The sequence below is a fragment of the Schistocerca americana genome, chromosome 7, assembly GCF_021461395.2.
Source record: "Schistocerca americana isolate TAMUIC-IGC-003095 chromosome 7, iqSchAmer2.1, whole genome shotgun sequence".
NCBI lineage: Eukaryota > Metazoa > Arthropoda > Insecta > Orthoptera > Acrididae > Schistocerca > Schistocerca americana.
The window spans coordinates 57,271,455-57,296,293 of NC_060125.1; the positions used below are offsets into that span (position 1 = coordinate 57,271,455).

Below are 24,839 nucleotides of genomic sequence, written 5' to 3' on the forward strand. Positions count from 1 at the left end.
CTGCTCATTGAGCTGCAAAATTCCAACTACTCCATATGACTACAAGATCATGACTGCCTCTTGCAACCAACTCTTAAGACTTACTCTTTCAACAAAACTTCCCATCAAATGTGTAGAAGAACAGAACTATTGCAACTGTAGACAAAGAATCTAATCATTTAGATCGCTGGTAATGAAGGTATTTAAATTGACTTTACAAGCAAGTTTACATGAACATTACATAATTTAGCGAAAACTGTTTAAAGAAGTTTATAAAATTTGCCTAGTTATGTTTGTCATTTATTAACTTTAAAATTATTGTATTAATGCCAAATGAAGGCAACAATCCATGAAGTATATCACTTACATAGAAAATGATGAGGTAAAGTTATTGATGTAGGTGTTATGGGTTGGGTTGTTTGGGGGAAGAGACCAAACAGCGAGGTCATCGGTCTCATCGGATTAGGGAAGGATGGGGAAGGAAGTCAGCCATGCCCTTTCAAAGGAACCATCCTGGCATTTGCCTGGAGTGATTTAGGGAAATCAAGGAAAACCTAAATCAGGATGGCCATACACAGGATTGAACCGTCGTCCTCCCGAATGCGAGTCCAGTGCGCTAACCACTGCACCACCTCGCTCGGTTGTAAAGTTATTATTTCTTAGCAATGATCTAATCCATACACTGGTATTGAATGGTTCCTAATTTGCTTTAGGCTTGATTAAATCATACAATGTCTTCTTAAAACATTCCATGAGACCAGTCATCTGTAGGCGATAGGCGGTAGTCACCCTGTGGATGATATTGCATTATGAAGTAACATCTAATACCAATCCTGACAGAAGCATTTATCTGTAATGAGAGATAAATACTCACAATGCACCATGCTGCAGAATTGTCCTATAAAAGGGACCTGGTCATTTCTGGTGCTTCAGCTGTCGGTACACCTGTGGAGCCAGTGCAGTGAGTAAGGTAGCCCATGTACACCACTATCCATTTGTTCTCAATTGTCTCTCCAACAGGTCATTTCCAATTCGGTAAAATGGGGCAATTGCTGGTGGAGTAGCTATCAGGTATCCTAGGGATACTTGTGACACATGCTCCCATCACTGACATTTCTTATAGTGGCTTACATAGTGTCTGACAGATCAGCTGACACCTGGCCAATGATACCCGGTTTTGAATCTATAAAGGGTCGTTACAAATCCCAGATGACCTAATGTTGGAAAATCATGAAAATGCTTTAGTGTGGCTGCCTGCAGATGAGCTGGTATGATAAGGAACTATTTCCAACCCGTTGGATCATAATTCAATGTATACAATGTTTCCTTTATTAATCTGAATTCTTGTTTGACAGCTTCCTCCTTCTCTAAAGCCTCCCTGGCCTTCAGTAATGCGGGATCTTCCTTTCGTTCTGCTGCAATATTCCCAGTGTCTCACTGACTGGGGTATCAACAGCACTGTACTATTCACACAGTAGACTTGACAAGACAGTAGGCATAATTTTTATGCGAAGCTGAATTCCTGAAGTGTGAATGCCCATCTTGCAAATTGTCTCAATGGATCCTAGCGTTTTTTCAGCCATTAGCTGCAAGACACTTTTTTTAGATGTACTGTAATCATTATTGGACATCAGGATTGCTATGAAGTTGTAAGACTGATAGCTTACACCTCAAAAGCATGGGAATTGTTTAAACACTTTTCCAATTATTTGCTCCAGTGACCCATAATAAATATCTGCTAGAAGAGGGTCACTTCTTCCTCAAAATCTGTACAAAATCATAAAATGTATCATCAGATCCAGTTGCTATTCTGCCATTGAATGCTGTTGCATTCTGTTGCATCTTACCTTGATGTTGCTGGCTAGCAACATGCAGATCACCAGTTCAGTTCCTACCTCCTGCAATTTAATATTTGTGATTGCTGAAGGTTCTGGACTTAGGTATTCCTACAATACTGGAATGAGTTACAACATTCTGTATGTGACTACCTAGGATGATGTTGTGTTGAAGCATGAACTTTAGCTCTGTGTGTGTACTTCCATATGTGTTCAATGAGTGTGCTTTCAGGATGGTATGTCAGTTCTTGTTGATGACCTTGCTCTTGTAACTAGAACCTGCTTCTGAATTCTATGTGACACAGTTTGGAGGAGACTGGATAATCCAGATATCTGTATTACCATCTCCAATGGTGCAGAATAACTATTTCTGTCTGAGTACAAGCTGTCCATTCTGCCAGTTGTCAGCGCTGCGGAGGTCCCAATCGGTAGAAAAGCCCTGTTGTCTCAGATGCACATCAGGCTTGTAACAGTATGCTTGGGAGACTACAAGCAGGATCACAGTATAGCTGAAGGGATTCAACACTGTCAGTAAATAAAAAAAAGATGGGTGGACATGATGTTTCCGGCAAAAATCTGCTTTAACAGACTAGATGTGGTTTGGGAACAAGGAGAAAAATATCAAGAGCTGGAACAAATTTCACTCAGAAATTCAGAAACCATTTGGTGACAACCAGTACCATGTGTCCACAAATAAAGAAAAGAAGAACTGAGCCTAGAGTTAGAGGTAGATTTAACAGTAGTGTTGCATAAACTGTGTTGTCACTGGGTTAAGCAGTGAACCTGAATCTGATGGAAACAGTGAAGTCTGGTACAGTGGAGGACACAGCAGAGGACATATAGAGAGTTCCCTTTGGAGGGTGTCACAACAGAAGACTTAATAAAATGCTGCCAGCAAGAAATTGCACACTTGAAGATGTTTCACGGACTTCCCCAAATGTTGTGCCATTGACATTTATGGAAGATCATCATGTCTTCATATTGCTGATGAAGGAAGTAGTAAATAAAGGGAAACAATGTCTGTTACTTCAAACCAAGGTGGCAGAGAGTAGATACACTGAAAGGTTGAACCAAGACATCAGAAGTTATCGTCTTTAATTCAAGAGGTGGTTCATTGATAATTGGCGCCAATCTCTGTATGGCAGGCAAAATTCAGGAATGTGGTCAGAAACGCTGGAGTTATGCTGTAACCGACCCAAAACATTCAGTGATTTCAACAGCATAGATACATCTCCTATTGCCAATTTGAATGGCCGACAAAGGGAGGTGTGGCAAATCTAGGACAGTGTATTGTTTGGTTCCCGCTGTGGAAACAATGGGCCTTTTGTTTGCTACCAAAATGGAAGAAAGGTGTTTGATAACTATTACACTTCAAGACATCAAAGAATGGTGCAATTCTATGCAGAATAGGAATACATATGACTACAGCCCATGTATGTATTACTTGGGTTTTCATTAAAGTTTTAGCATATTTCAAGGATTTTATGTTACCTTAGGGATGTGAAATAGTGTGCTTATCAGGGTGACTGTGAGTGAAATTGGGAGAGGGTGAGTTTAGTTCTATAGGTTTACTGCTCCTTGTGACTTTTCAGGTTTTTCCTGATCAATCTTGGGTTTGCCACTGGATGATATTGTATAAATACCGTAACATTTCATTGATGCAACTGCTCAACATATTAAGATGGTGGTAGTTGCTGCTGTCACTTCTGGAAGACATGAATGATGACATTTTCATGGTGGTGTTGACATTTATCAATCCAGAAGCAGGCAGTATGCGAGGCTGGGAAGACACTCACAGCTGGAGGAAGACGGTGCTCCTAGTGCCCCCTTCTAGGAGCCACAGAAAGGCCTTTCGTGCATGTGCTGTCTGCAATGACTGTGCTGTCTGACATTCTTGCAGTTAAAAGCTGAATTAAATCTCAGCAGTGTATTGCGTAGAGTCATGACCCAGAAGTACTTGTTTCTCTGTTTTGATTTAATGGCAGGCAATGCTGCATTGCAGGCGGCACTTAATTAAAAACCTGCATCTTTGTTGATAAGATTGTCTGCCATATGGATTTGTATGACCTCCTTAACAACACAGTCCCAGAAATGTGACAGTGCGGATAAAATTTGTTTTTCCATAAAACGTGTGATGCCCTGTGTCCAGGCAATGCTCCGCTACCACTGATTTATCAGGTTGCCTCAGGCATGTTTGACGATGGTGTTTGAAGCAATGTTCTTGCACTGTTTGGCATGTCTGCCCAGTATAAGATTTTCCACATTGGCATGAAATCTTATACATGTCAAATTTCCCAAGGCCAAGTTTGTTTTTTCTACCAAGCACAACAAATTTTGTTGGTGGCCAAAAACCAAACTTGATGTAGTGCCTTTTGAGGATCCTTTGTACCCTTGAAGACATGCTGCCAAAATAGCACAGGAATGCAGTTGCAGTGGGTGCCTCCTCTCATCATTTATATCCCTGCTTTGAATTTACATAGAATAGAATGCATGGTCCATCTATCTATCAGAATAGCTATTCTTTTATCTATAAAAACAAAGATGAGGTGACTTACCGAATGAAAGCGCTGGCAGGTCGATAGACACACAAACAAACACAAACATACACACAAAATTCAAGCTTTCGCAACAAACTGTTGCCTCATCAGGAAAGAGGGAAGGAGAGGGGAAGACGAAAGGAAGTGGGTTTTAAGGGAGAGGGTAAGGAGTCAGAAAGACTTACCTTAGGGGGAAAAAAGGACAGGTATACACTCGCACACACGCACATATCCATCCACACATACAGCAGGCAGCTATTCTGTTGGAATACCATTCCTAGGTGTTGTAGCTTACTGGGTAGATGGTCAGCATGTGAGACCACCTGCGCTGTATGCACCAAAGAGCTTAAGACCCTACTAAGTTGGGCAGGGTGATGACAATTTGTGGTCTGCAAATATAGCTCTGTGTAAGTTGGTTTTCAATACACACTGTGTCCCAGTGTACCATCAGCTTTTCGTCTGACCATGACACCCAGGGGTGGTAAAATACCATAGTGACCTGTATATTTGGAAGGAATGAGTTCCGATGCTAGAGAAACACAGGTAATGTCTCTATTTCATGGTACTACACCATAAATGTATCGTCTACATACCACCTTAAGCAGGAGCATTTGAGACTTGCCAACTGCAGTGCTCTTTCCTCAGTCTTGCATAAAATAGTTGCCCACCAAGGGAGACAGAGGACTTCCCGTGATGACACCATCCACATGTTAGAAATACTGGTCATTGAATAAGAAATAGATTGAGTTAAGCACATGTTTAAACAATGCCACAATGTTTTCCTGGCTGCTGATCGGCTCTAACAAGTCCTTCAGGGGTACTTTCATAAATGAAGATACAATATCAAAGACAACCAAAAGATCTGACTGTTGTAGTTTAAGTGTCTTCAGGTGTCATATGAAGTCCTCTGAATTCCGGATGTGGTGGTCACACTTGCCTATGGGAGGTTCCAACAGCGTAGTAAGATGTTTGGCCAGAAAATAGTTACGTGCTCCACTGTTCCTCATTAGTGTGCGAGTATGCCGTGCAGTCTTAGGGAATTGCAACCTGCTGGTATCAGCTATAATGACTTTAGAAGGAACAGAATTTTTCTTGAGAAGGTCTAATGTTTTTCTCTGGATCTTGCCAGTCAGATCCTCTCTTAGCTTGCGATAAGCAGGATCATTGAGGAACGGCATCTTGCTGTTGTAGTCAGCTTGTGAGCACAGTCATTGCCCACAGCGCATGCACAGAAATCGTTTCTGTGGCTCCCAGCAGCGGGCACTAGGAGTGCCACTTTCCTCAAACTGTGAGTGCCTTCCTGCACACTCTTAATGCCTGCTCCTGGCCTGATAAACTTTGGCGCTGCTGCATGATGATTATCATCAGTGACAGCAGCAGCTACCACCACCTGAAGATGTCAAGCAGTTGCTTCATTTCTGTTAAAGTATCCCTCGGCTGCCAGAGTCAGGAAAACCAAATGTGGCACAATCTGTGGACATGAAGTTGATGTAGATGAAAATCCTCCATGGGTGACTGTTGTCAGCATATCAGGAAATCCAATCAACATAGTTGCCAAAAAACAATCTGTCCAGTAACCAAGTGATTTTGGATGACATTTTATTTGATACTAAGTGCTCATTGCCACCAGCTAAAGAAGGATATGGCTATTGTGCTAAACATAGCAAATGGAAAATATTCTCTCAACACAAAAACCTCCTGGTTGAACTTAGCTATCAGTGACAGAATTTGTTGCTTGATCACAATGCAGCACTAATGCTGTCCTTGGATGCAATGTCTTAGATGCATCACAAGCAGTCTTAGACTGTGGAAGATTGGAGCTCCAGAATGATTAAGCTACGCCACTGATTTCACACAACATTTTCTCACAGCAGTTGCATACAATTGACGATACAAATGCCACACCATCGTCACTGACACAAGTTCTATTCAATATGGACATTCAGTTAAACTGTAATGTGCTAGACAAGTGCAGAAGAATATTTAGCCTCGCAAAACAAATATGTATACCAGTGATTGACATAACCACTACTAGTTGATGAGGAGAGCTCTGGACCATCAGTTGCCACAAACATCTAGAACTCATTCCTAGAGGTGTGTGCATATGGACATCTGAACTGCTCCAGGGAAGTCAGCTCAGTGCCACGACTGTAGAATTATGTTCTGATCTACTGGAGGAATCTGATATACAGCCACCAATACATCAGGGCTTGTGTGAGGAACAGCATCAGCAAGTGTTGGCCATTCTGCATCAGTTTTATGGCACATGCACATCTGGAAAGGAGACCTGCCACCCTACCTAAAACCTCTTTCCTCATTACCTTAGCCAGCTTCATCCTGACCCATAACTTCTTCACTTTTGAAGACCAGACATACCAACAATCAAAGGGAACAGCCATGGGTACCAGGATGGCCCCCTCGTACGCCAGCCTATTCATGGGTCGCTTAGAGGAAGCCTTCTTGGTTACCCAGGCCTGCCAACCCAAAGTTTGGTACAGATTTATTGATGACATCTTCATGATCTGGACTCACAGTGAAGAATAACTCCAGAATTTCCTCTCCAACCTCAACTCCTTAGGTTCCATCAGATTCACCTGGTCCTACTCCAAATTCCACGCCACTTTCCTTGACGTTGACCTCCATCTGTCCAATGGCCAGCTTCACACGTCCGTCCACATCAAACCCACCAACAAGCAACAGTACCTCCATTATGACAGCTGCCACCCATTCCACATCAAACGGTCCCTTCCCTACAGCCTAGGTCTTTGTGGCAAACGAATCTGCTCCAGTCCGGAATCCCTGAACCATTACACCAACAACCTGACAACAGCTTTCGCATCCCGCAACTACCCTCCCGACCTGGTACAGAAGCAAATAACCAGAGCCACTTTCTCATCCCCTCAAACCGAGAACCTCCCACAGAAGAACCACAAAAGTGCCCCACTTGTGACAGGATACTTTCCGGGACTGGACCAGACTCTGAATGTGGCTCTCCAGCAGGGATACAACTTCCTCAAATCCTGCCCTGAGATGAGATCCATCCTTCATGAAATCCTCCCCACTCCACCAAGAGTGTCTTTCCGCCGTCCACCTAACCTTCGTAACCTCTTAGTTCATCCCTATGAAATCCCCAAACCACCTTCCCTACCCTCTGGCTCCTATCCATGTAACCGCCCCCGGTGTAAAACCTGTCCCATGCACCCTCTCACCACCACCTACTCCAGTCCTGTAACCCGGAAGGTGTACACGGTCAAAGGCAGAGCCACGTGTGAAAGCACCCACGTGATTTACCCACTGACCTGCCTACACTGTGATGCATTCTATGTGGGAATGACCAGAAACAAACTGTCCATTCGCATGAATGGACACAGGCAGACAGTGTTTGTTGGTAATGAGGATCACCCTGTGGCTAAACATGCCTTGGTGCACGGCCAGCACATCTTGGCACAGTGTTACACCGCCCGGGTTATCTGGATACTTCCCACCATCACCAACCTATCCGAACTCCGGAGATGGGAACTTGCTCTTCAATATATCCTCTCTTCCCGTTACCCACCAGGCCTCAACCTCTGCTAATTTCAAGTTGCCGCCACTCATACCTCACCTGTCTTTCAACAACATCTTTGCCTCTGTACTTGCCGCTGCTCATACCTCACCTGTCTTTCAACAACATCTTTGCCTCTGTACTTCTGCCTCGACTGACATCTCTGCCCAAACTCTTTGTCTTTAAATATGTCTGCTAGTGTCTGTGTATGTGTGGTTGGATATGAGCGTGCGTGCGAGTGTATACCTGTCCTTTTTTCCCCCTAAGGTAAGTCTTTCCGCTCCCGGGATTGGAATGACTCCTTACCCTCTCCCTTAAAACCCACATCCTTTCGTCTTTCCCTCTCCTTCCCTCTTTCCTTACGAAGCAACCGTTGGTTGCGAAAGCTAGAATTTTGTGTGTATGTTTGTGTGTCTATCGACCTGCCAGCACTTTCGTTTGGTAAGTCACATCATCTTTGTTTTTAGATATATTTTTCCTACATGGAATGTTTCCCTCTATTTTTTTATATATATATATATATATATATATATATATATATATATATATATATATATATATATATATATAATGGAAGGAAACATTCCACGTGGGAAAAATTATATATAAAAACAAAGATGAGGTGACTTACCGAACAAAAGCGCTGGCAGGTCGATAGACACACAAACATACACACAAAATTCAAGCTTTCGCAACAGACTGTTGCCTCATCAGGAAAGAGGGAAGGAGAGGGGAAGACGAAAGGAAGTGGGTTTTAAGGGAGAGGGTAAGGAGTCATTCCAATCCCGGGAGCGGAAAGACTTACCTTAGGGGGAAAAAGGACAGGTATACACTCGCACACACGCACATATCCATCCACACATACAGACACAAGCAGACATATTTAAAGACAAAGAGTTTGGGCAGAGATGTCAGTCGAGGCAGAAGTACAGAGGCAAAGATGTTGTTGAAAGACAATATATATATATAGCACACCTGAAATTTCTTATCCAGTTCTGGTAGTCTGAGCAAAATTTCCATTTCCATGAATTAATGACACCTTGGACTGTTGGAATGGAGGAACTATTTCTCCACTATCGGCTAGCTTCTGGCAGATCAAAGTTGGTGAGGCTGACCAGGAAGTGACTTTTCTCATTGCACCTGACATCTGTCAGCTGTGACTTATACTGGTTGGTCTGTGCAACATTCCAATGTCCTTTGAATGGATGATGGATAACATTCTGTGACATTATAAGTGGATGACTTAATTTTGCTGCCTGAATGACATTGCTTTTTCTCTCATAATTGTGATGAGAGACTCCCTTGAACTGTCATCCTATTACAGATTCTCACGATTTTATTTGCAATTCACAGCCACTATAAGATCTGATACAAGGGATGTCAAACTTTCTTGGAATGAGGAGGAAAGATAATGTTTCTGTGTCCTTAGGGACTTGAGTAAGTGATCTAACATGCCAAGCTCCAATTCATAGAATACCAGTTTTGTTTTCTCTGATGGCAACATCCTCCTAACTAGTCCCCAACTGAAGATCTGAAGGGGGGATTATTTTACCTCCTGAATATCTCGCCCAAGAAGATGCCAACGTTTAACCATACAGTAGAGCTCCATGCGCTTGGGAAAAATTAAAGCTACAGTTTCTCCTTGCTGTCAGCCATATGAAGTACCAGCATAGCAAGACTGTATTGGGTGATGTTACAAGGCTGAATGAATCAGTAATCAAGACTGTTTTGCCCCTGCAACTACTGAAAAAGCTGCTGACCCTCTTCAGGAACCTCACATCTGTCTGGCCTCTCAACAGATACCCTTCCATTGTGTGCTGACAACGGCAAGGGCAAGGACCATGGTTCAGGTGGGAGGTGGGGAGAGGGGGGGGGGGAGGTTACAACACTTATAATGACCAATAAGGTAAATGAAAGGCATTGGGCCTTTCTTCCTATTTACTTACTGTACATGACATTTATTTGCACAGAGATTTTACTATCACTCTTTGCATAAGATTTTGATCTTTTGCACATTTTCTTAGATTTTGCTACAGGTTTCCTACAAACAGCAGCTTTATCTGCAAGCGTCATTATTCACAGACATCGACACAAAGCTCCCTACATTATTCACCAGATCAATGTGAAAGCGTACCCACCACATGTGTGTATGCACATGCACCCATATACATACATGGACTGGCACACATTTGTTTTGCATTCCGAAGAATGTTTTTCTTAAATCACAGTTCTGTATTCATTTAATACACCTGTTTGATATTATTTTAGTGTGGTATTGGTTTTGGAGATACATAGTAAGGGGGACAGCAAAACACAATGAACAACCAGTGCTCCAGTAGCAACTCAGTAGCAATGTTTCCCAGCAGTAGCGGACAGACAGTGAGGTGCAGACCAGCACACAAGCAACTGTGTTACTTAGTAAGTGCTGAAGTACTTTTTATTTCTTGTGTTCTCTTGTCCTTAAAATGTATCTAAAAATTAGAACCTCAGTAGGCTAATCTCGACCTGGCACATAGAATGCTCACAGAAAACTCTGATGTAAGAAACATTTCATTGATAATGACACTGTGTGTGAAACAAAGCACATGATGTGCAGCATTTGTCTGGACTTACTCCCTCTACATATTGCATGAAATAAATTCGAAATATATGCCAAAACACCAGGAAAAAATCCTTGACACCGTTTTTGGGAGAGACATGCTGCAAGACCCTCTAACACTACCATGGGCTACTCACAAAATTCTTGCTAGCTAAGGATAGTGCATGGAGTACTGTGTGCTACAAAGTTCTGGATCTAAGCAGAAAGTTCACCTGATATTCCATAACCCCATATTTTGTTCACTAAGTATAACTACAGAAATGTTTCGAATCCTTTCTTGAAGTAAAGGAATACCATACCAGTGTAGGTGCTAGTATCTATGACACTGAATCTCATGGATGGACAGAGTACCCTTAGTTTTACAAGATATTTGATAGCAGAATCCACTTTGTTTCCTACAGATTCAAAATGGTGGTAACACAACAGCATAAAATGTGTTCCACACTTCAACAGCGAACTGACATCAGCAACATACTCCTATAATTATGTGCATCTTAAAAATGTGTTGTATAATTTTCCAGTCACTTGGAAAGCTTGGTGACCTACAATAAACCACCACTAGAAGTAAGGCAAATTCCTTCACATGAAGTGTATACAATTGTAGATGTATGTATGAGTCCACTTGTCTTTCATTTAAACAGTTTCATTGAAAGGAGGAACTATATTATTGTATTCTGGCATGACAGTTTCACAGGATGTAATTCTGTATTTCTGACTTGTTTCTTGCAGTACTTCCCTAAGTCCCAAAGGTAACTGCACCACTATCATCATTGCTTCTTTTCCCCAAAAATTTGCCAGGAATGGTGAATTTTAAAAGGGAAATATATAGATTAATTAGATGTAGTGGGAATTACTGAAGTTTGGTGGCAGGAAAAACAGGACTTCTGGTCGGGTGGATACAGGGTTATAAATACAAAATCAAAGAGGAGTACGGCAGGAGTAGGTTTAATAATGAGTAAGAAAATAGGGATGTGGGTAAGGTACTATGAACAGCATAGTAACATATTATCATAACCAAGATAGACATGAAGCCCAAATCTATCACAGTAGTAAAAGTTTATATGCCAACTAGCTTGGCAGATGATGAAGCGATTGAAGAAATGTGTCATTAGATAAAAGAAATTATTCAGACAGTTAAGGGAGATGTAAATTTAACAGTAATGGAAACTGGAATGCTATAGTAAGAAAAAGAAAAGAAGGGAAAACAGTAGATGACTATGGAGTGGGGAAAAAGGAATGAAAGAAGAAGCTGCCTGGTATACATTTTTTACTGAGCATAGTGTGTCACTAACAATTGGCTCAAGAAACATGAAAGAAGCTGTATATGCAGAAGACATTGGACACAACAGGTTTCAAAATGATTATATAATAGTAAGGCAGATTTTCAAACCAGATATTAAATTGTAAGATATTTATAGGTGCAGTTGTGGACTCTGTCCACAGTGTATTGGTTATGAACTGTAGATTAAACCTGAATAAACTGAAAAAACTATAAGAAATTGTGGAGATGGGACCTGGATAAATTGAACAAACCAGATACCGTTAAGATATTCAGAGGGAGCATTTGGTAATGTTGCCTGAAATGGAACATGATTACAACGGAAAACGAATGGTTAACTTTGAGAGATGAAATAGTGAAGGCAATAGATGATCATATAGGTGAAGAGACAAGACTTCGCAGAAGTCATTGGATATCACAGGAGATATACAGGAGTAGATGGAAGGGAATACAAATGTCTAAAAAGATAGACTGACAGGCAATGCAAAATGGCTAAGCAGGAATGGGTGCAGGAAAAATGTAAGTATTTAGAAGAATATATCGTTAGGGTAAGATAGATACTGCCTACAGAAAAAGTAAAGAGGCCTTTAGAGTAAAGATAAGCAGCTGTATGAATACCAAGAGCTCAAATGGAAAACCAGTCCTAAGCAAAGAAGGAAAAGTTGAAAAATGGGAGTATATAGAAGGTTTATACAGGGAGATGAACTTGAAGTCAATATTACAGAAATGGAAGAGGACATAAATGATGATGAGAGGGCTGATAGTATACTGCGAGAAGATTTGGCAGAGCACTGAAAGTCAAAACAAGGCCCCTGGAGAAGAAGACATACCATCTGAACTACCAATAGCCTATGAGTGTTACCCATGACAAAACTGTTCCATCTGGCGCGAGACACACATGAGACAGATGAAATATCCTCAGACTTCGAGAAGAATACAATTCCAATTCCAAAGAAAGCAGTTGGCAGCTGGTGTGAATATTAATGAAGTATCAATTTAATAAGTTTTAGTCTTAAGATGCTTACATGAATTCTTTACAGATGAATGGAAAATCAATGGAAGATGAATTGGGATTCCAGAGAAATGTAGGAACATGTGAGGCAATACTGATCCTTGATTTATCTTAGAATATAGGTTTATGAATCAATGGGGCATGAAAGGGAAACAGTGGTCGAGAAGGGAGTGAGACAGGGTTATAGCCTATTCCCAAAGTTATTCAATCTGTACACTGAGCAATCAGCAAAGGAAACCAAAGAAAAATTTGCAGTAGGAATTAAGTTCAGAGAGAAGAAACAAAAACTTTAAGGTTTGCCAATGATATTGTGATTCTGAGAGACAGCAAACGACTTGCAAGAGCAGGTAAATGGAATGTACAGTGGCTTGAAAGGCGGTTATGAGATTAACATCAGCAGAGCAAAACAATGATACTGAAATGCATTCAAATTAAATCAGGTGATGCTGAGGGAATGAGATTAGAAAATGAGACACTTAAAGTAACACATGAGTTTTGTTACTTGGCCAGCAAAATCTTGTAATTAAGTACAACACGACCAGTCAATTTATCACAACTTTATTACATGGAAGCATTGACAACTTGAACACAGCATTTAAGTAACAGTCACCAGGAGACAATTATGTACACAAAGAGCTGTAGCAATACACATAGAGAACTGAGGCAGATCGTAGCATGGCTAACCTTAAAATCTTAAATAAATGGGGCCCCTCGGCAGGCTAAGACAGTAATATCTCTCTCTCTCTCTCTCTCTCTCTCTCTCTCTCTCTCTCTCTCTCTCTCTCTCTCTCTCTCTCTCTCTCTCATGCACACTCTGTAAGGTGGCCTTTGCAGATGACATAGCACTGCCACACACACGGTCTGTTGAAAGTGCACGCACACACACGCACACACACACACGCACACACACACACACATACACACACACACACATCACTGCATTCCTCCTCTCTTGGGGAAGATCATTGGGCTAAGGTGGCATACTGCATGGAGGTGTATGCCGTATGGCAACATTGGTGATGCTGGGGCTCTTTCCATGTCGACCTCAGGCATCGGCTCTGGTGATGGTGCCGATGATTCTGGTAATGGGCGACAGAATCCCTGATGATGGCATCTGGAGCAATAGAGGAACTGCTGGTTCGGCCACTGAGGATGGATACTGTCACCCATGTGGGATTTGAAAACCAGCAGCAACAATAGGTGATGTGACTCCCAATGTTGATGGGCTCAGACATGATGGTCCAACTGACACTACGGGGTGCCTGGCTGTTGACACAAAGGTTAAGGTCATCATAGTGCCTCAAGCAGAGGTCATCCTCCTTACAGATGCCTCAGAGATGCAGTCCCAAGCATCTGGCAATGACAGCTAGAATCCATTTAGGGCAACATCCGAAACTGCATGCCCAGACAGCCTTACCCAGTCGTAAGTGGCATGGCAGCTGCACAGGTTGATGTCCAGGTGGGGGACACAGGAGGTGTATCAGTGTCCTAAGTTAGCACCCATGGAGTAGCCTTGCTGGGCTCTTCTCACTGAATGGTGTGAAATGGTATGAGCAGATAAACCGATCTAAGGCGACATTGGACAAAGATTGGCAACATACTTTTTCCATCTGAGTTGTGAATGTTCAAATGAGGTGTGTGCTCCATTGTTAGATTGTGGATTGAATGGTGGAGTGAGAATTTTACATATACCATGCGAGTCACAAAATTCTGCAAACTCTTGTGAAGAAAACTGTGGGTCATTACCAGACACTAATGTCATAGACAAGCCTTAGAGTAATAAAATTTTGGACAAGATTGCAGTGGTGGCAGTTGTGGATGTGAAAACAAAATGAATCACATACAGAAAACAAGAATATGTGTCAGTGACCAACAGCCAATAAGTGTTGAGAAAGGGGCCAGCAATATCGAGATGTATACAGTCCCATCCATGTGATGGCGTTGGCCAAGGAGATGACAATGCCCCGGGAGCTACTTGGTGTGTTGTATACTGTGAACAGGAGGCAACCAGGCAGTTAATGTCACCATCCAAGCCAGATCAAAACATATGCTGACTAGCCAACGCTTTTGTGCTTGATGAACCGAAATGATCTGCATGCAAGAAACAGAAAACCTCTGAACGAAACATTTAGGTGATCAGTACATGAGGGGCCATCTGATCTGTGTCTAAAAGTAGAACACTTTTCATGACAGAAAATTGAAGTCAAAACATGTAATATGATGGAGGGAGTCGAACACACCAGAAGATGGTGAATCCGTCCAACTTTATTGTATGAATGTTATGACCATCTGCAAAACAGGATCCAGAGCTACAGCCTTCACAATCTGTGTGCTGATTACAGGAAAACGATCAACCATCTGTTGTGTGGTGACATCAATGTGCAAACAAAGCAATTCCTCCTCATCAAATCGTAGGTCCAGACCTGCCAGAAGGTGGGAGAAAGCATCGGCATCTATGTGTTGATTTGTAGGGCAGGAATGAATCTCGTAGTTGTAACACTAAATGAAAAGGGCTCAACATTGAATGCGATATGGCACTTTATCCAGTAACGATGCAGAAGCACTGAATAAGGAAACCAATAGTTTATGATCGGTGACCAAGTGGAATTTGGTACTATAGAGAAAAACATGGAATTTCTGCACAGCACATGCAATGGCCAAAGCTTCTTTTTCTATTTGAGAGTACCTAGTTTGAGCAGAAGTCAACATTTTTTGGCTTAAGCAAAAGGCCGCTCGGAGCTATCGGGATATCTATGAACCAGTACTGCATCCAACGAACACTCTGAAGCATCTGTTGCAAGGACCATGTGGCCAATGACCAGTGAAACTGAGTTCCTTTGCGCAGCATTGCATGTAATGGCTGTGCGAGTGCTGCTGCCCCAGGCAAAAATTTATGGTAGTAGGCGACCTTCCCTAGAAAAACCTAAAAAATTTTGGTTGAGGTAGGGTGTGGAAGCAGCACAAAAGCAGAAACATATTGATGCAGGAGTTTGAGACCCTTTTGAGAAACTTCAAACCCAATATAAGTGTTAGAAGGTTGAAAAGACTGACATTTTTCTAAATTACACTTCAAGATGGCTGCTTGGAGGACAGAAAAAAGTATGGGGATTTTGTAAACTAATGCTGTAATTTTTTCCAAAACATGTTGAAAAATATCAGGGGTACTGGCGACTCCAAAAGACAGCTGGAAGTATTGGTACACTCCGGAAGGGGCATTGACAACTAACATATGTTGTAGCTCTGCACCTAAGGGAGTAGCAGTTAAGACATCTGACAATTTTTGAGAAATATTGACCATTTGATAACTTCACAAAGAGTTTGTCTGGGTGCAGTATCGACTATGTATTCACTATAGATACTGCATTCACAGAAAACCTAATGGTTTCTTTACTACAGTTAAGGTGGTGGTAGACCATTCATTTGGTGCTATAGGGTAAACAATGCCAGATTCTGTGAATCGATCTCATTTATGTTTGATTTGTTCCCTGAGTGCCACTGGAACTGGATGGGGCTGGAAAAAATGAGGCTGAGCAGAAGGTTTCATGATTATATGCACTTGAAAATTGTTGGCACACCCCAATCCAGGAGAGAACAAAGAGGAAAACTCAAAACATAATGCATCTAACTGTGTATCAGCTCTTGTTCAGGTGTTAAATTCACTTCATTCAAAATGATAAAACCAAACAACTTAAGAGCATCTAATTGAGAAAGATTTCCTGTGTATGTGTTATCTATGACAAATACATAAGTGACTGGAGTACGGGCTTGTAGGTCACTCTGGCAGAGAACTGGCCAAGAATAGTAATACTCCGTTTATTGTAATTTACTACCTTTTGTAATACAGGGAGAAGCAGTAGGGAGCCCAAGTACAAGTAACTTTAGACTTCAACAAGGTTACCACATTGCCTGTATCCACTTGCATGGGCAGAACCTTACAAAAAATCAAACCATTAATGAAAAACTTGTTTGGCACAACAAAAGTAGCCAATTCAATGTTTACATCCATATTTGCATCAGAATTGTTGTGCTGAATTTTTGCATTACAAACAGAAGCAATGTGACCTTTTTTTGTTGCAATTATGGCAAGTAGCCCTGTGTGGGCACTCACGGTTAATGAAGCAATAAGGGGAAAATGGGGGCCCATAATGTGTACGTTGCTGTTTACTGGCCTTTTTGTTTTGTTGGTGTTGCTACAGTTGGAATCGATGCCAACCACCTTGGTACTGTGACTCTGTGGACAGCCATGACTATGTCTTCTTCCTGTGGCTATCTGAAGCTTGTTGTGGAGGAGAGGGTTGGATTGCTGATACCTCACATTCATGACTCAATTTGGTTACACGCAGCCCGCAACACCTCGAATGACTGCGCAATAGCTATAACCCAGAGATGGATGGATTTTTACATTGGAGGGCATGCTCTGGCATCTCATGATCCAGGGCTAAATGAATGATAGCATCTCTCAACATCTGATCAGTATAGGGCTCTTTATGCATGATACTGACTTAGTCCCTGGAGTTCAGCTGCCCATGCTCGATAGGATTGATGTGGGTGCTTCCTACAGTGGTAAATCTCAACCTGGTATGCACTAACATGAGTGTGCTTACAGTAGTATTTTGAAGAAAGTTCACACATTTGGTCAAACATTAAAGAAGATGGGTCCTGCAAAGGGCCGAGTTGTCCTGCAAAGGGCCGAGTTGATATAGGACTTAATACATTCTTCCTGATATCCATGAAAGGAACAAGGCATGACATAAAAAGTGTCAGTAATCGCAAAAGCTTGAAAGTGATGTAACAGACATTTCCAGTGTATGTCCCATCCCTCAACAGACTATTTGTATGTAGAAAAGGAGGCAGATAAACCATGGGGGCTGTGGAGGGCAAAACAGCAGGTGAGAGAGAGTGAGGAGCATGCCGACTAGACAAAACAGAAGCCAGTGATTGAATTAGCAGAGTTTGATTGTCCAGCACATTTGACTGGTGGTGCAACAAGATGCTGAATGATTCTTACTGTTTGACTAGCCAATATAAAAGACCCTTCGTAGCACCATTGGCCATCATGAGAATAAAGGGAGTAGAAATTTGCACTGAGAACAGGACCACACTCATTGCCAGTCATGTTGTAATTAGGTATAAGTACAAAATGACCGATAGACTGAACACAACTTTATTCCATGGAAGCATTAACAACTTGAACACAGTATTTAGGTAACATTCAGCAGGAACCAATCATGTCCACAACAAGCTACAGCATTACATGTAGAAAACTTTGGCTGAGCGTAGCTTGGCTAGTCTTAAATAGATTATGGCCCGTGGCAGGCTGACAGTGATGTCACACATGTGTAGCCCCCCCCCCCCCCCCTCTCACACACTCGTATGTGTACATGCCACTGCACAAAGAATATAGACTGAAGTCTTTTATGAAGGTATTTGTCTGCGGTGTAGCCATGTATGGAAGTGAAAAAGTGAAACTTGGATGATAAACAGTTTAGACAAGAAGAGAACTGAAGATTATATGGGTAGATCATGTAATTGATGAGAAGGCAAGGAACAGAAAAGGGAAGAAAAATAAATTTGTGGCACAACCTGACGAGAAGAAATTATCAGTTGATAGGACATATTCTGAGACCTCGAAGGATCACTGGTGTGTGGGGTGTAAAAATCATAGAGGGAGACAGAGATGAATACAATAAGCAGATTCAGAAGGATGTAGGTTGCAGTAGTTATTTGGAGATCAAGAGGCTTGCACAGGATAGAGTAGCTTGGAGAGCTGTATCAAACTAGTCTTCAGACTGAAAGCTACAAGTGATCTCACTGCTAACATATGCAGGAGGCTTTTTCCTGCTCATTATTGCTGTAGGTCCTCTATTGTTACTTGCCAAAGGTCATTCATTGCAGTGCAGTAATACAGGACCCATTTATCTGGAAGCTTCTACATCTACATGATTACTCTGCAGTCCACAATTAAGTGCCCAGCAGAGGGTTCATCAAATCACCTTCAAGCTATTTCTCTACAATTCCACTCATGTTCATGATGATATTTTCTCCATAAGTAGGTGGACACAATAGAATATTTTTGCACTTGAAAGAGAAAGCTGGTGATTGAAATTTCATGAGATTGCTTCCGCAGTGAAAAATGCCTTTGTTTTAATGATTTCCACCCCATTTCTTGTGTCATGTCCGTGGCACTCTCTCCCCTGTTTCACAATAATACAAAATGAGCTGCTCTTCTTTGCACTTTTTTGATGTCCTTGATCAGTCTCATCTGATGTGGATCCCACACCGCACAGTAATACTCCAGAAGAGGGCAACAAGTGTGGTGTGACAAGTCTCTTCAGTAGACCTGTTGGATTTTCTAAGTTTTCTGCCAATAAATTGCAATCTTTGTTTTGATTTCTCCGCAACATCATCTTTATGATCATTCCAAGTTAAGTTATTTGTAATTTTCATAAGCATTCATCTTTCTTGTAAAAACAGGGTTTCTATGATCCAAGACAACTGGGAGATCCGGGAAAAACCCAGGAATTTTTTCTTCCGGAAGAAAACTGGGAAAAACCTGGGAATTTTTTAGAATTCTCGGAGTTTGTCATTGTTTTAGTTTTCAGTTAAATTTTGTGATTTTGACTGGTAAGAACCAATACTCCAACAAAGGATATTACTGTATCCCACTTCTGCAGAATTATAAGAATAATACTGCAGCAACAAAACATGAACGAGAGGGGGGGGGGGGGGGGGGGGGTGTCCTTAAGTCGGAAAGGTAATGCGCCATATACAACAGCAAAACATAGTGCTCATAAAAGTGTCTGCCAACAGCAAAGTGTGTCAAAGGCTTTAGCAAGACTATGCAATGCTTCCTAACAACAAATTGCCTCTGATGAGTGTGACGTGACAGCTGTTTACATTAGATTCGTTTGAGCAGTTGTGGGCGGGCTCTTGCGCCTGCGCAGTTGAGTCGCGTATGAGTAGTATGTTCTCCCGCTTCTGGCTACAGACATGTGGCTGGGCGCCACCATATAATATTGCCCCAGTTTGGAAATATCGTAGATCCGGGGCTGAAGCACAGAGCAGTCTGAGCTGTAAGGGGGGGGGGGAGGGGTAGTATCCGTGTGACCCATCTTGTGTTTAGTGATTGTGCTGTTTCCTTTTCATTTATTGTTCTCACATTAAATGAAAAGAAAACAGATTTCTGTGGCCAGGAGCTATCAAATGAATTAAAATACGTTCACATAATTACGGAAGGCTAAAATATGTTGTTAGTTTCAGGTTTTATTTCCACCTTTCTGACAGTCAAGCATTAATTCCCTTGCAGAACAATGAAGTTATTTTTGTTGGTTTGCTAAAGAGATTTGGCTTTTATTAATCTTTAGTGCTGAGGCCGTCAATTTATTTGAAATGAAATGTTTAGTTTCACACCGTTGGCTAGTTTCAACTGTTCGCTGCATTTCAAGTGCATGTTTTCCATCTTCTAGCTTGCATGGCATTATGCCACAATAAAGAACCAAACATGAGATAATACAGTACTGGTACTCAAGAAAATTTACTTCCGAATCTGGACATACGAATGTGCACTTTAAGCCAAATTATGCATTTTAGTACGGTTCACAAAATTCCGATGCTCTTGAAGTATCCTCTGATGTTTTGTTTCTTTTGTGACATTGTGCAAGATCTTTTAATGTTTTACATGTATGAACATATGGGCTTCCTGTGTCATTGTAGCTGCACCAGAGCAGTGGTGCTTGTTATCTGGCACTCTCTGGCAACTGCTTAAGTGAATTAATTTCTAACAGGTCATGGGAAAATATTGCAAATGGTGGTTTGAAAAGCGTTACTTTCAAAGTAAATTTCCTTTTACACAAGACGAACTATGTGGGAGAATATACGATGAATTTCTTAAATGGCAGAGCATTTGACTCTCAATTAAAAATCAGTTCTTTGAGGACGACAATCTAGAAGAATTTTGAGCCCAGAAGATCAGATATTTATGTCGTTATTAAAAATTTTACTGACACATTTGTGTGATATATCTTAAAGTGTGACACACGCAAAAAAGATCAACAATATATGTGGAAGCTTAGCTTCTCTTGCAGCTTATTAAATTAGAGACCATGATTAAATGTGAAAGCTTTGGTTTTTTTTTTTTTTTTTTTTTTTTTTTTTTTTTTTTTTTTTTTTTTTATGCATATTAATTTAAACCATTAACTTTTCTTATTTGTGTGTTCATGCTACTGAAGAGTGATATTGCTATTGGCTGACTACATCACGTGTCCTATGCTGTCATCAGCTGGTGAGATCACGTGATATGAGCTATGACTGGCTTACAAAAGCACGTCGCAATCTCGATTTCAATGCTTTGGAAAGTAACATGTGCTGTTTGGTGGAATTCGAATTTATACCTTTGTAACATGAAAATATGCAGTGTACATGTTGCTGCACATCAAAGATCTTTCCAAAATGTGTTGTTTCCCCCTGAGTTTCATTTTTGAAAGTGCCAAGAAATTCTACGTTGATATATAAAACCATAAACATTCAAAGGATTGATAAGTTTTACAGTGCTGAGGAAAAGAATACTGTCACTTAACACGGGAAAAGTGTATTTGCACTCGGGAGAAAGTGTAGTTTCAACCGGGAAATCTGGGAATGTTTTTTTCCTTGTCCATGTATACACCTTGAAAAAATGTTCCCATGTTTGATCTCCACTGGATTTGCTGAACAAATGATAATGGTATCTCCTCTCTGCAGAAAGAACGTATGCATCTGCCAGTGTCAGTCTCAAACTGTACATGTTCCTTCAGAATTGATTTCTCGACCCATCCCAACATGTAATATCATTTGTTCAGTGCTCCTGGTATTGATCAATTGCACTGCCATGTTGAAATGGATGACACTTGTCTTCCTGAAGTACAAAATGACAAACATGTGTATAAGGGCTAACTGCAACAGTTATCAGTGTTGGAGATTATATTTGTCAAAATAAGAATAAAAATGTGATGAGAGAGAAGTGAAATATAAGAATACAATACTTTTATTGGAATTATTTCTTTTATTTGATTTTGAAAGCCAAAATCTGTGATACAAATATGTTTGATTGCCATCAGTGTGACTGTTTAAATATAGTATTATATTCTCATTTTTAAAGCTGGGTGTTCATATTTTATATTTTTACCACAAGAATGGAAAAAAAGTGCAGCACAAAACCCAAATAATTTCACATAAATGTGCAACACTTCAAATATAGATTTTCACATTTTATTAGATGTGTTGTGTACCTTAATGTTAATGCTTGTTATACAATTTTATTTTTTCATTACTGTCTAGTATTATATACTGTCTAGCAATTCAAATTATTTCATCGATTACATGGATGTAGACAGTCATCAGAATGTGCTGTTCTTGTGCACAGAGGGATATTGGTGGCAGTTGTAGGTATTAAGAGAATCTTCATCCATCTTTCAGTTGCTCTAGTGCCCTCTTCCAGTGTGCATATGGTGCCTGTGTTGATGGGAATGCAGCTTGTGATGGTACCATCCAGTGTGAAGGTGATGGCTCAGATGAAGCTCCTGAGCTGTGTGGAACATCTTCAGCCCCCATGTGCACACTTCCACTCAAGCGCAAAAATGGTGGCTATAAAGTGCTTGGCTGTGACTCCCAATTTTGTGGTTTTGGACCAGGAGCACAAGTTCCTTCTGGCACACAGTTGCAGTTCTTCTGTGATGAAGGATATCACATCAGTGGGCCCAATGATTCCTATTGCCTCGATGAGACATTTACTCCACCACCACCAGTTTGTGAGAAGAGCAGGTTGTTTTCTACCTCCAGCACATTACATTACGGTACTGTATAACAAATCATTTAAGTTGTATAATAGTTTATCTAGCTTTTAAGATAACTTTAATTTACTATAAACTGTGTGATACTTCAGTCTAATACAAATTTCAATTACTGTTACAGCTCAGTGTCCTCCTCTGGTATATGATTTGCTTGATATCAAGTGCTACTCAAGCTTTGGGCAGAAGATTGCATGCAATAAACCAATGTCTGTGGGCAGCAAAGCAAATCTAGCATGTAAATCAAATTATGTTAAGACCAAGGAGTTTAACTATACTGCTCTCACGTGCACCGACAGTGGTACATGGGATAACCAACCATTCACTTGTGTTCCAGGTCAGAGTGCTTTCTCATTGTAACCATAAGTGGAATAAAAATTTAAAACAACAGTGTGGGAATCAGACATGTAATTTGTAGTAATGTTTCAAAGTGAAGGACAATACGAATCAATATTACTTACAGATGATTAATTTTGTGCACTGTCAACAAATAATTTCAGAAAGCATTAATATTTTATCAATAATTTTCCTCTGACTTCATTGAACTTAGACTGGGAAGGAAGTTTGTGACTGTGGTGTTATTTTCCCACATTAATTTGGCATTGCCTTCCAGTTGAAGCTTTCCTTGACCCCCATGTCGCCTGTGTCTCCTCAGTTACTAATATTCACATTCTTAACATTCTTCCATGTGGAGCAGTTTATTAAATTTCCTTTGACATTTCCAAGCTACAATAAGCTACTCACATATGTGCTGCAGGTGATCTGTTGTTGCCAGTAAATTAAGTATTTTTTACCACTCAGAAAAACAGTTCAGTAAAATTTCATAGCTGTGTGTCTTGTTGTGGAGCTTGGATTTCTTCATCCAGCTATACTACCCAATCAAAAGTATCCACACACCTATTAATTTACGTTCATGTGGGATGCAGCCATCCTTCACCTTCGGCAGCTTGAACTCTGTTGGGAATGCTTTCAGTGGGGTGCTAAAGAATGAGGCAGTCAAAAGTCTATGCCACCTGAAGTTTGTGATTGGAAATCAAAAATGTTGTCCACACGATTCCTAGATATAAAAGTACTAACTCCAACATCGGGTGAAATGCTCATATAGTTATTGTCGAAACGAACAAAAACAATAAAAGGAAAATCTAGGTATTAAGTACACAAGGACTGAAAGAGATATATTGTGTACTGATTGAAACATAAACTAGTGTTGTGACAAATATTAATGTACATGATGAATATGTGTAAAATATTGCGTGTTCGAGCTAAGGGGAGGGATATGTAGTGCTTTGAGAATTTTTGGATACTGGGCCCTGGAGCAGAGTCAGCCTTCAAAGTAATCCAAAAAATTAAAACTGTGTTTTGAACTGAGAATCTTACTCGGTGACCTTTCACTTTGGCGAGCAAGTGCTCTACCAACTGAGCTACGTTCTACCTTCCAAACTTCAAAGAAGCACTTACCTGTAAAAGACAAAGGTCCCAAGTCGGTGTCTCGGTCTGGCACACAGTGCTTTTCCACTAGGAAGTTTCATTTCATGAAACACTTCACTGAAGAGTGAAAATTCCATTCTCATCAGATGTATTCCATTGGGCTCGTGTCAGGTCCCTGGACAAGACAGTCTATTTCACGAATGTTATGGTCTGCAAAACCATTGCCCCACAGATGCTGCTTTTATGACAGGGTGCACTGTTATCCTGATACATGCAATCATTGTTTCTGAGCTATTCCTCTACTTTATAGTACACAATGCTGCCAAATGTGTTCAAAGCTTTTCACATTTAGTGTTTTCGTAAGATCAATAAGGTAAACAACACCTTTACAGTGAAAAATACTCCTGTACCATAACACTTCCTCCTGTGTACTTCATTGTTGGCACTACATGATTACAGGTAACATTCTTCTGTTGTTGTTGTTGTTGTTGTTATTGTTGTTGTTGTGGTCTTCAGTCCTGAGACTGGTTTGATGCCGCTCTCCATGCTACTCTAACCTGTGCAAGCTTCTTCATCTCCCAGTACCTACTGCAGCCTACATCCTTCTGAATCTGCTTAGTGTATTCATCTCTTAGTCTCCCTCTACGATTTTTACCCGCTACACTGCCCTCCAATACTAAATTGGTGATCCCTTGATGCCTCGGAACATGTCCTACCAACCGATCCCTTCTTCTAGTCAAGTTGTGCCACAAACTTCTCTTCTCCCCAATCCTATTCAACACCTCCTCATTAGTTATTTTCAGCA

At 40.9% G+C, this 24,839-nt stretch overlaps 1 protein-coding gene across 1 annotated transcript in view; it reads left to right on the forward strand.

The window, feature by feature from the left end:
* LOC124622696 (modular serine protease-like) overlaps window positions 1-22,623 on the forward strand; it is a 156,782-nt gene extending 134,159 nt beyond the window's left edge. The window contains exon 5 of the mRNA XM_047148486.1: window positions 22,236-22,623. Coding sequence (XP_047004442.1) covers window positions 22,236-22,623 — 388 coding nt within the window. The remainder of the gene's footprint in view (window positions 1-22,235) is intronic.
* The last annotated feature ends 2,216 nt before the right edge of the window (window positions 22,624-24,839 follow it).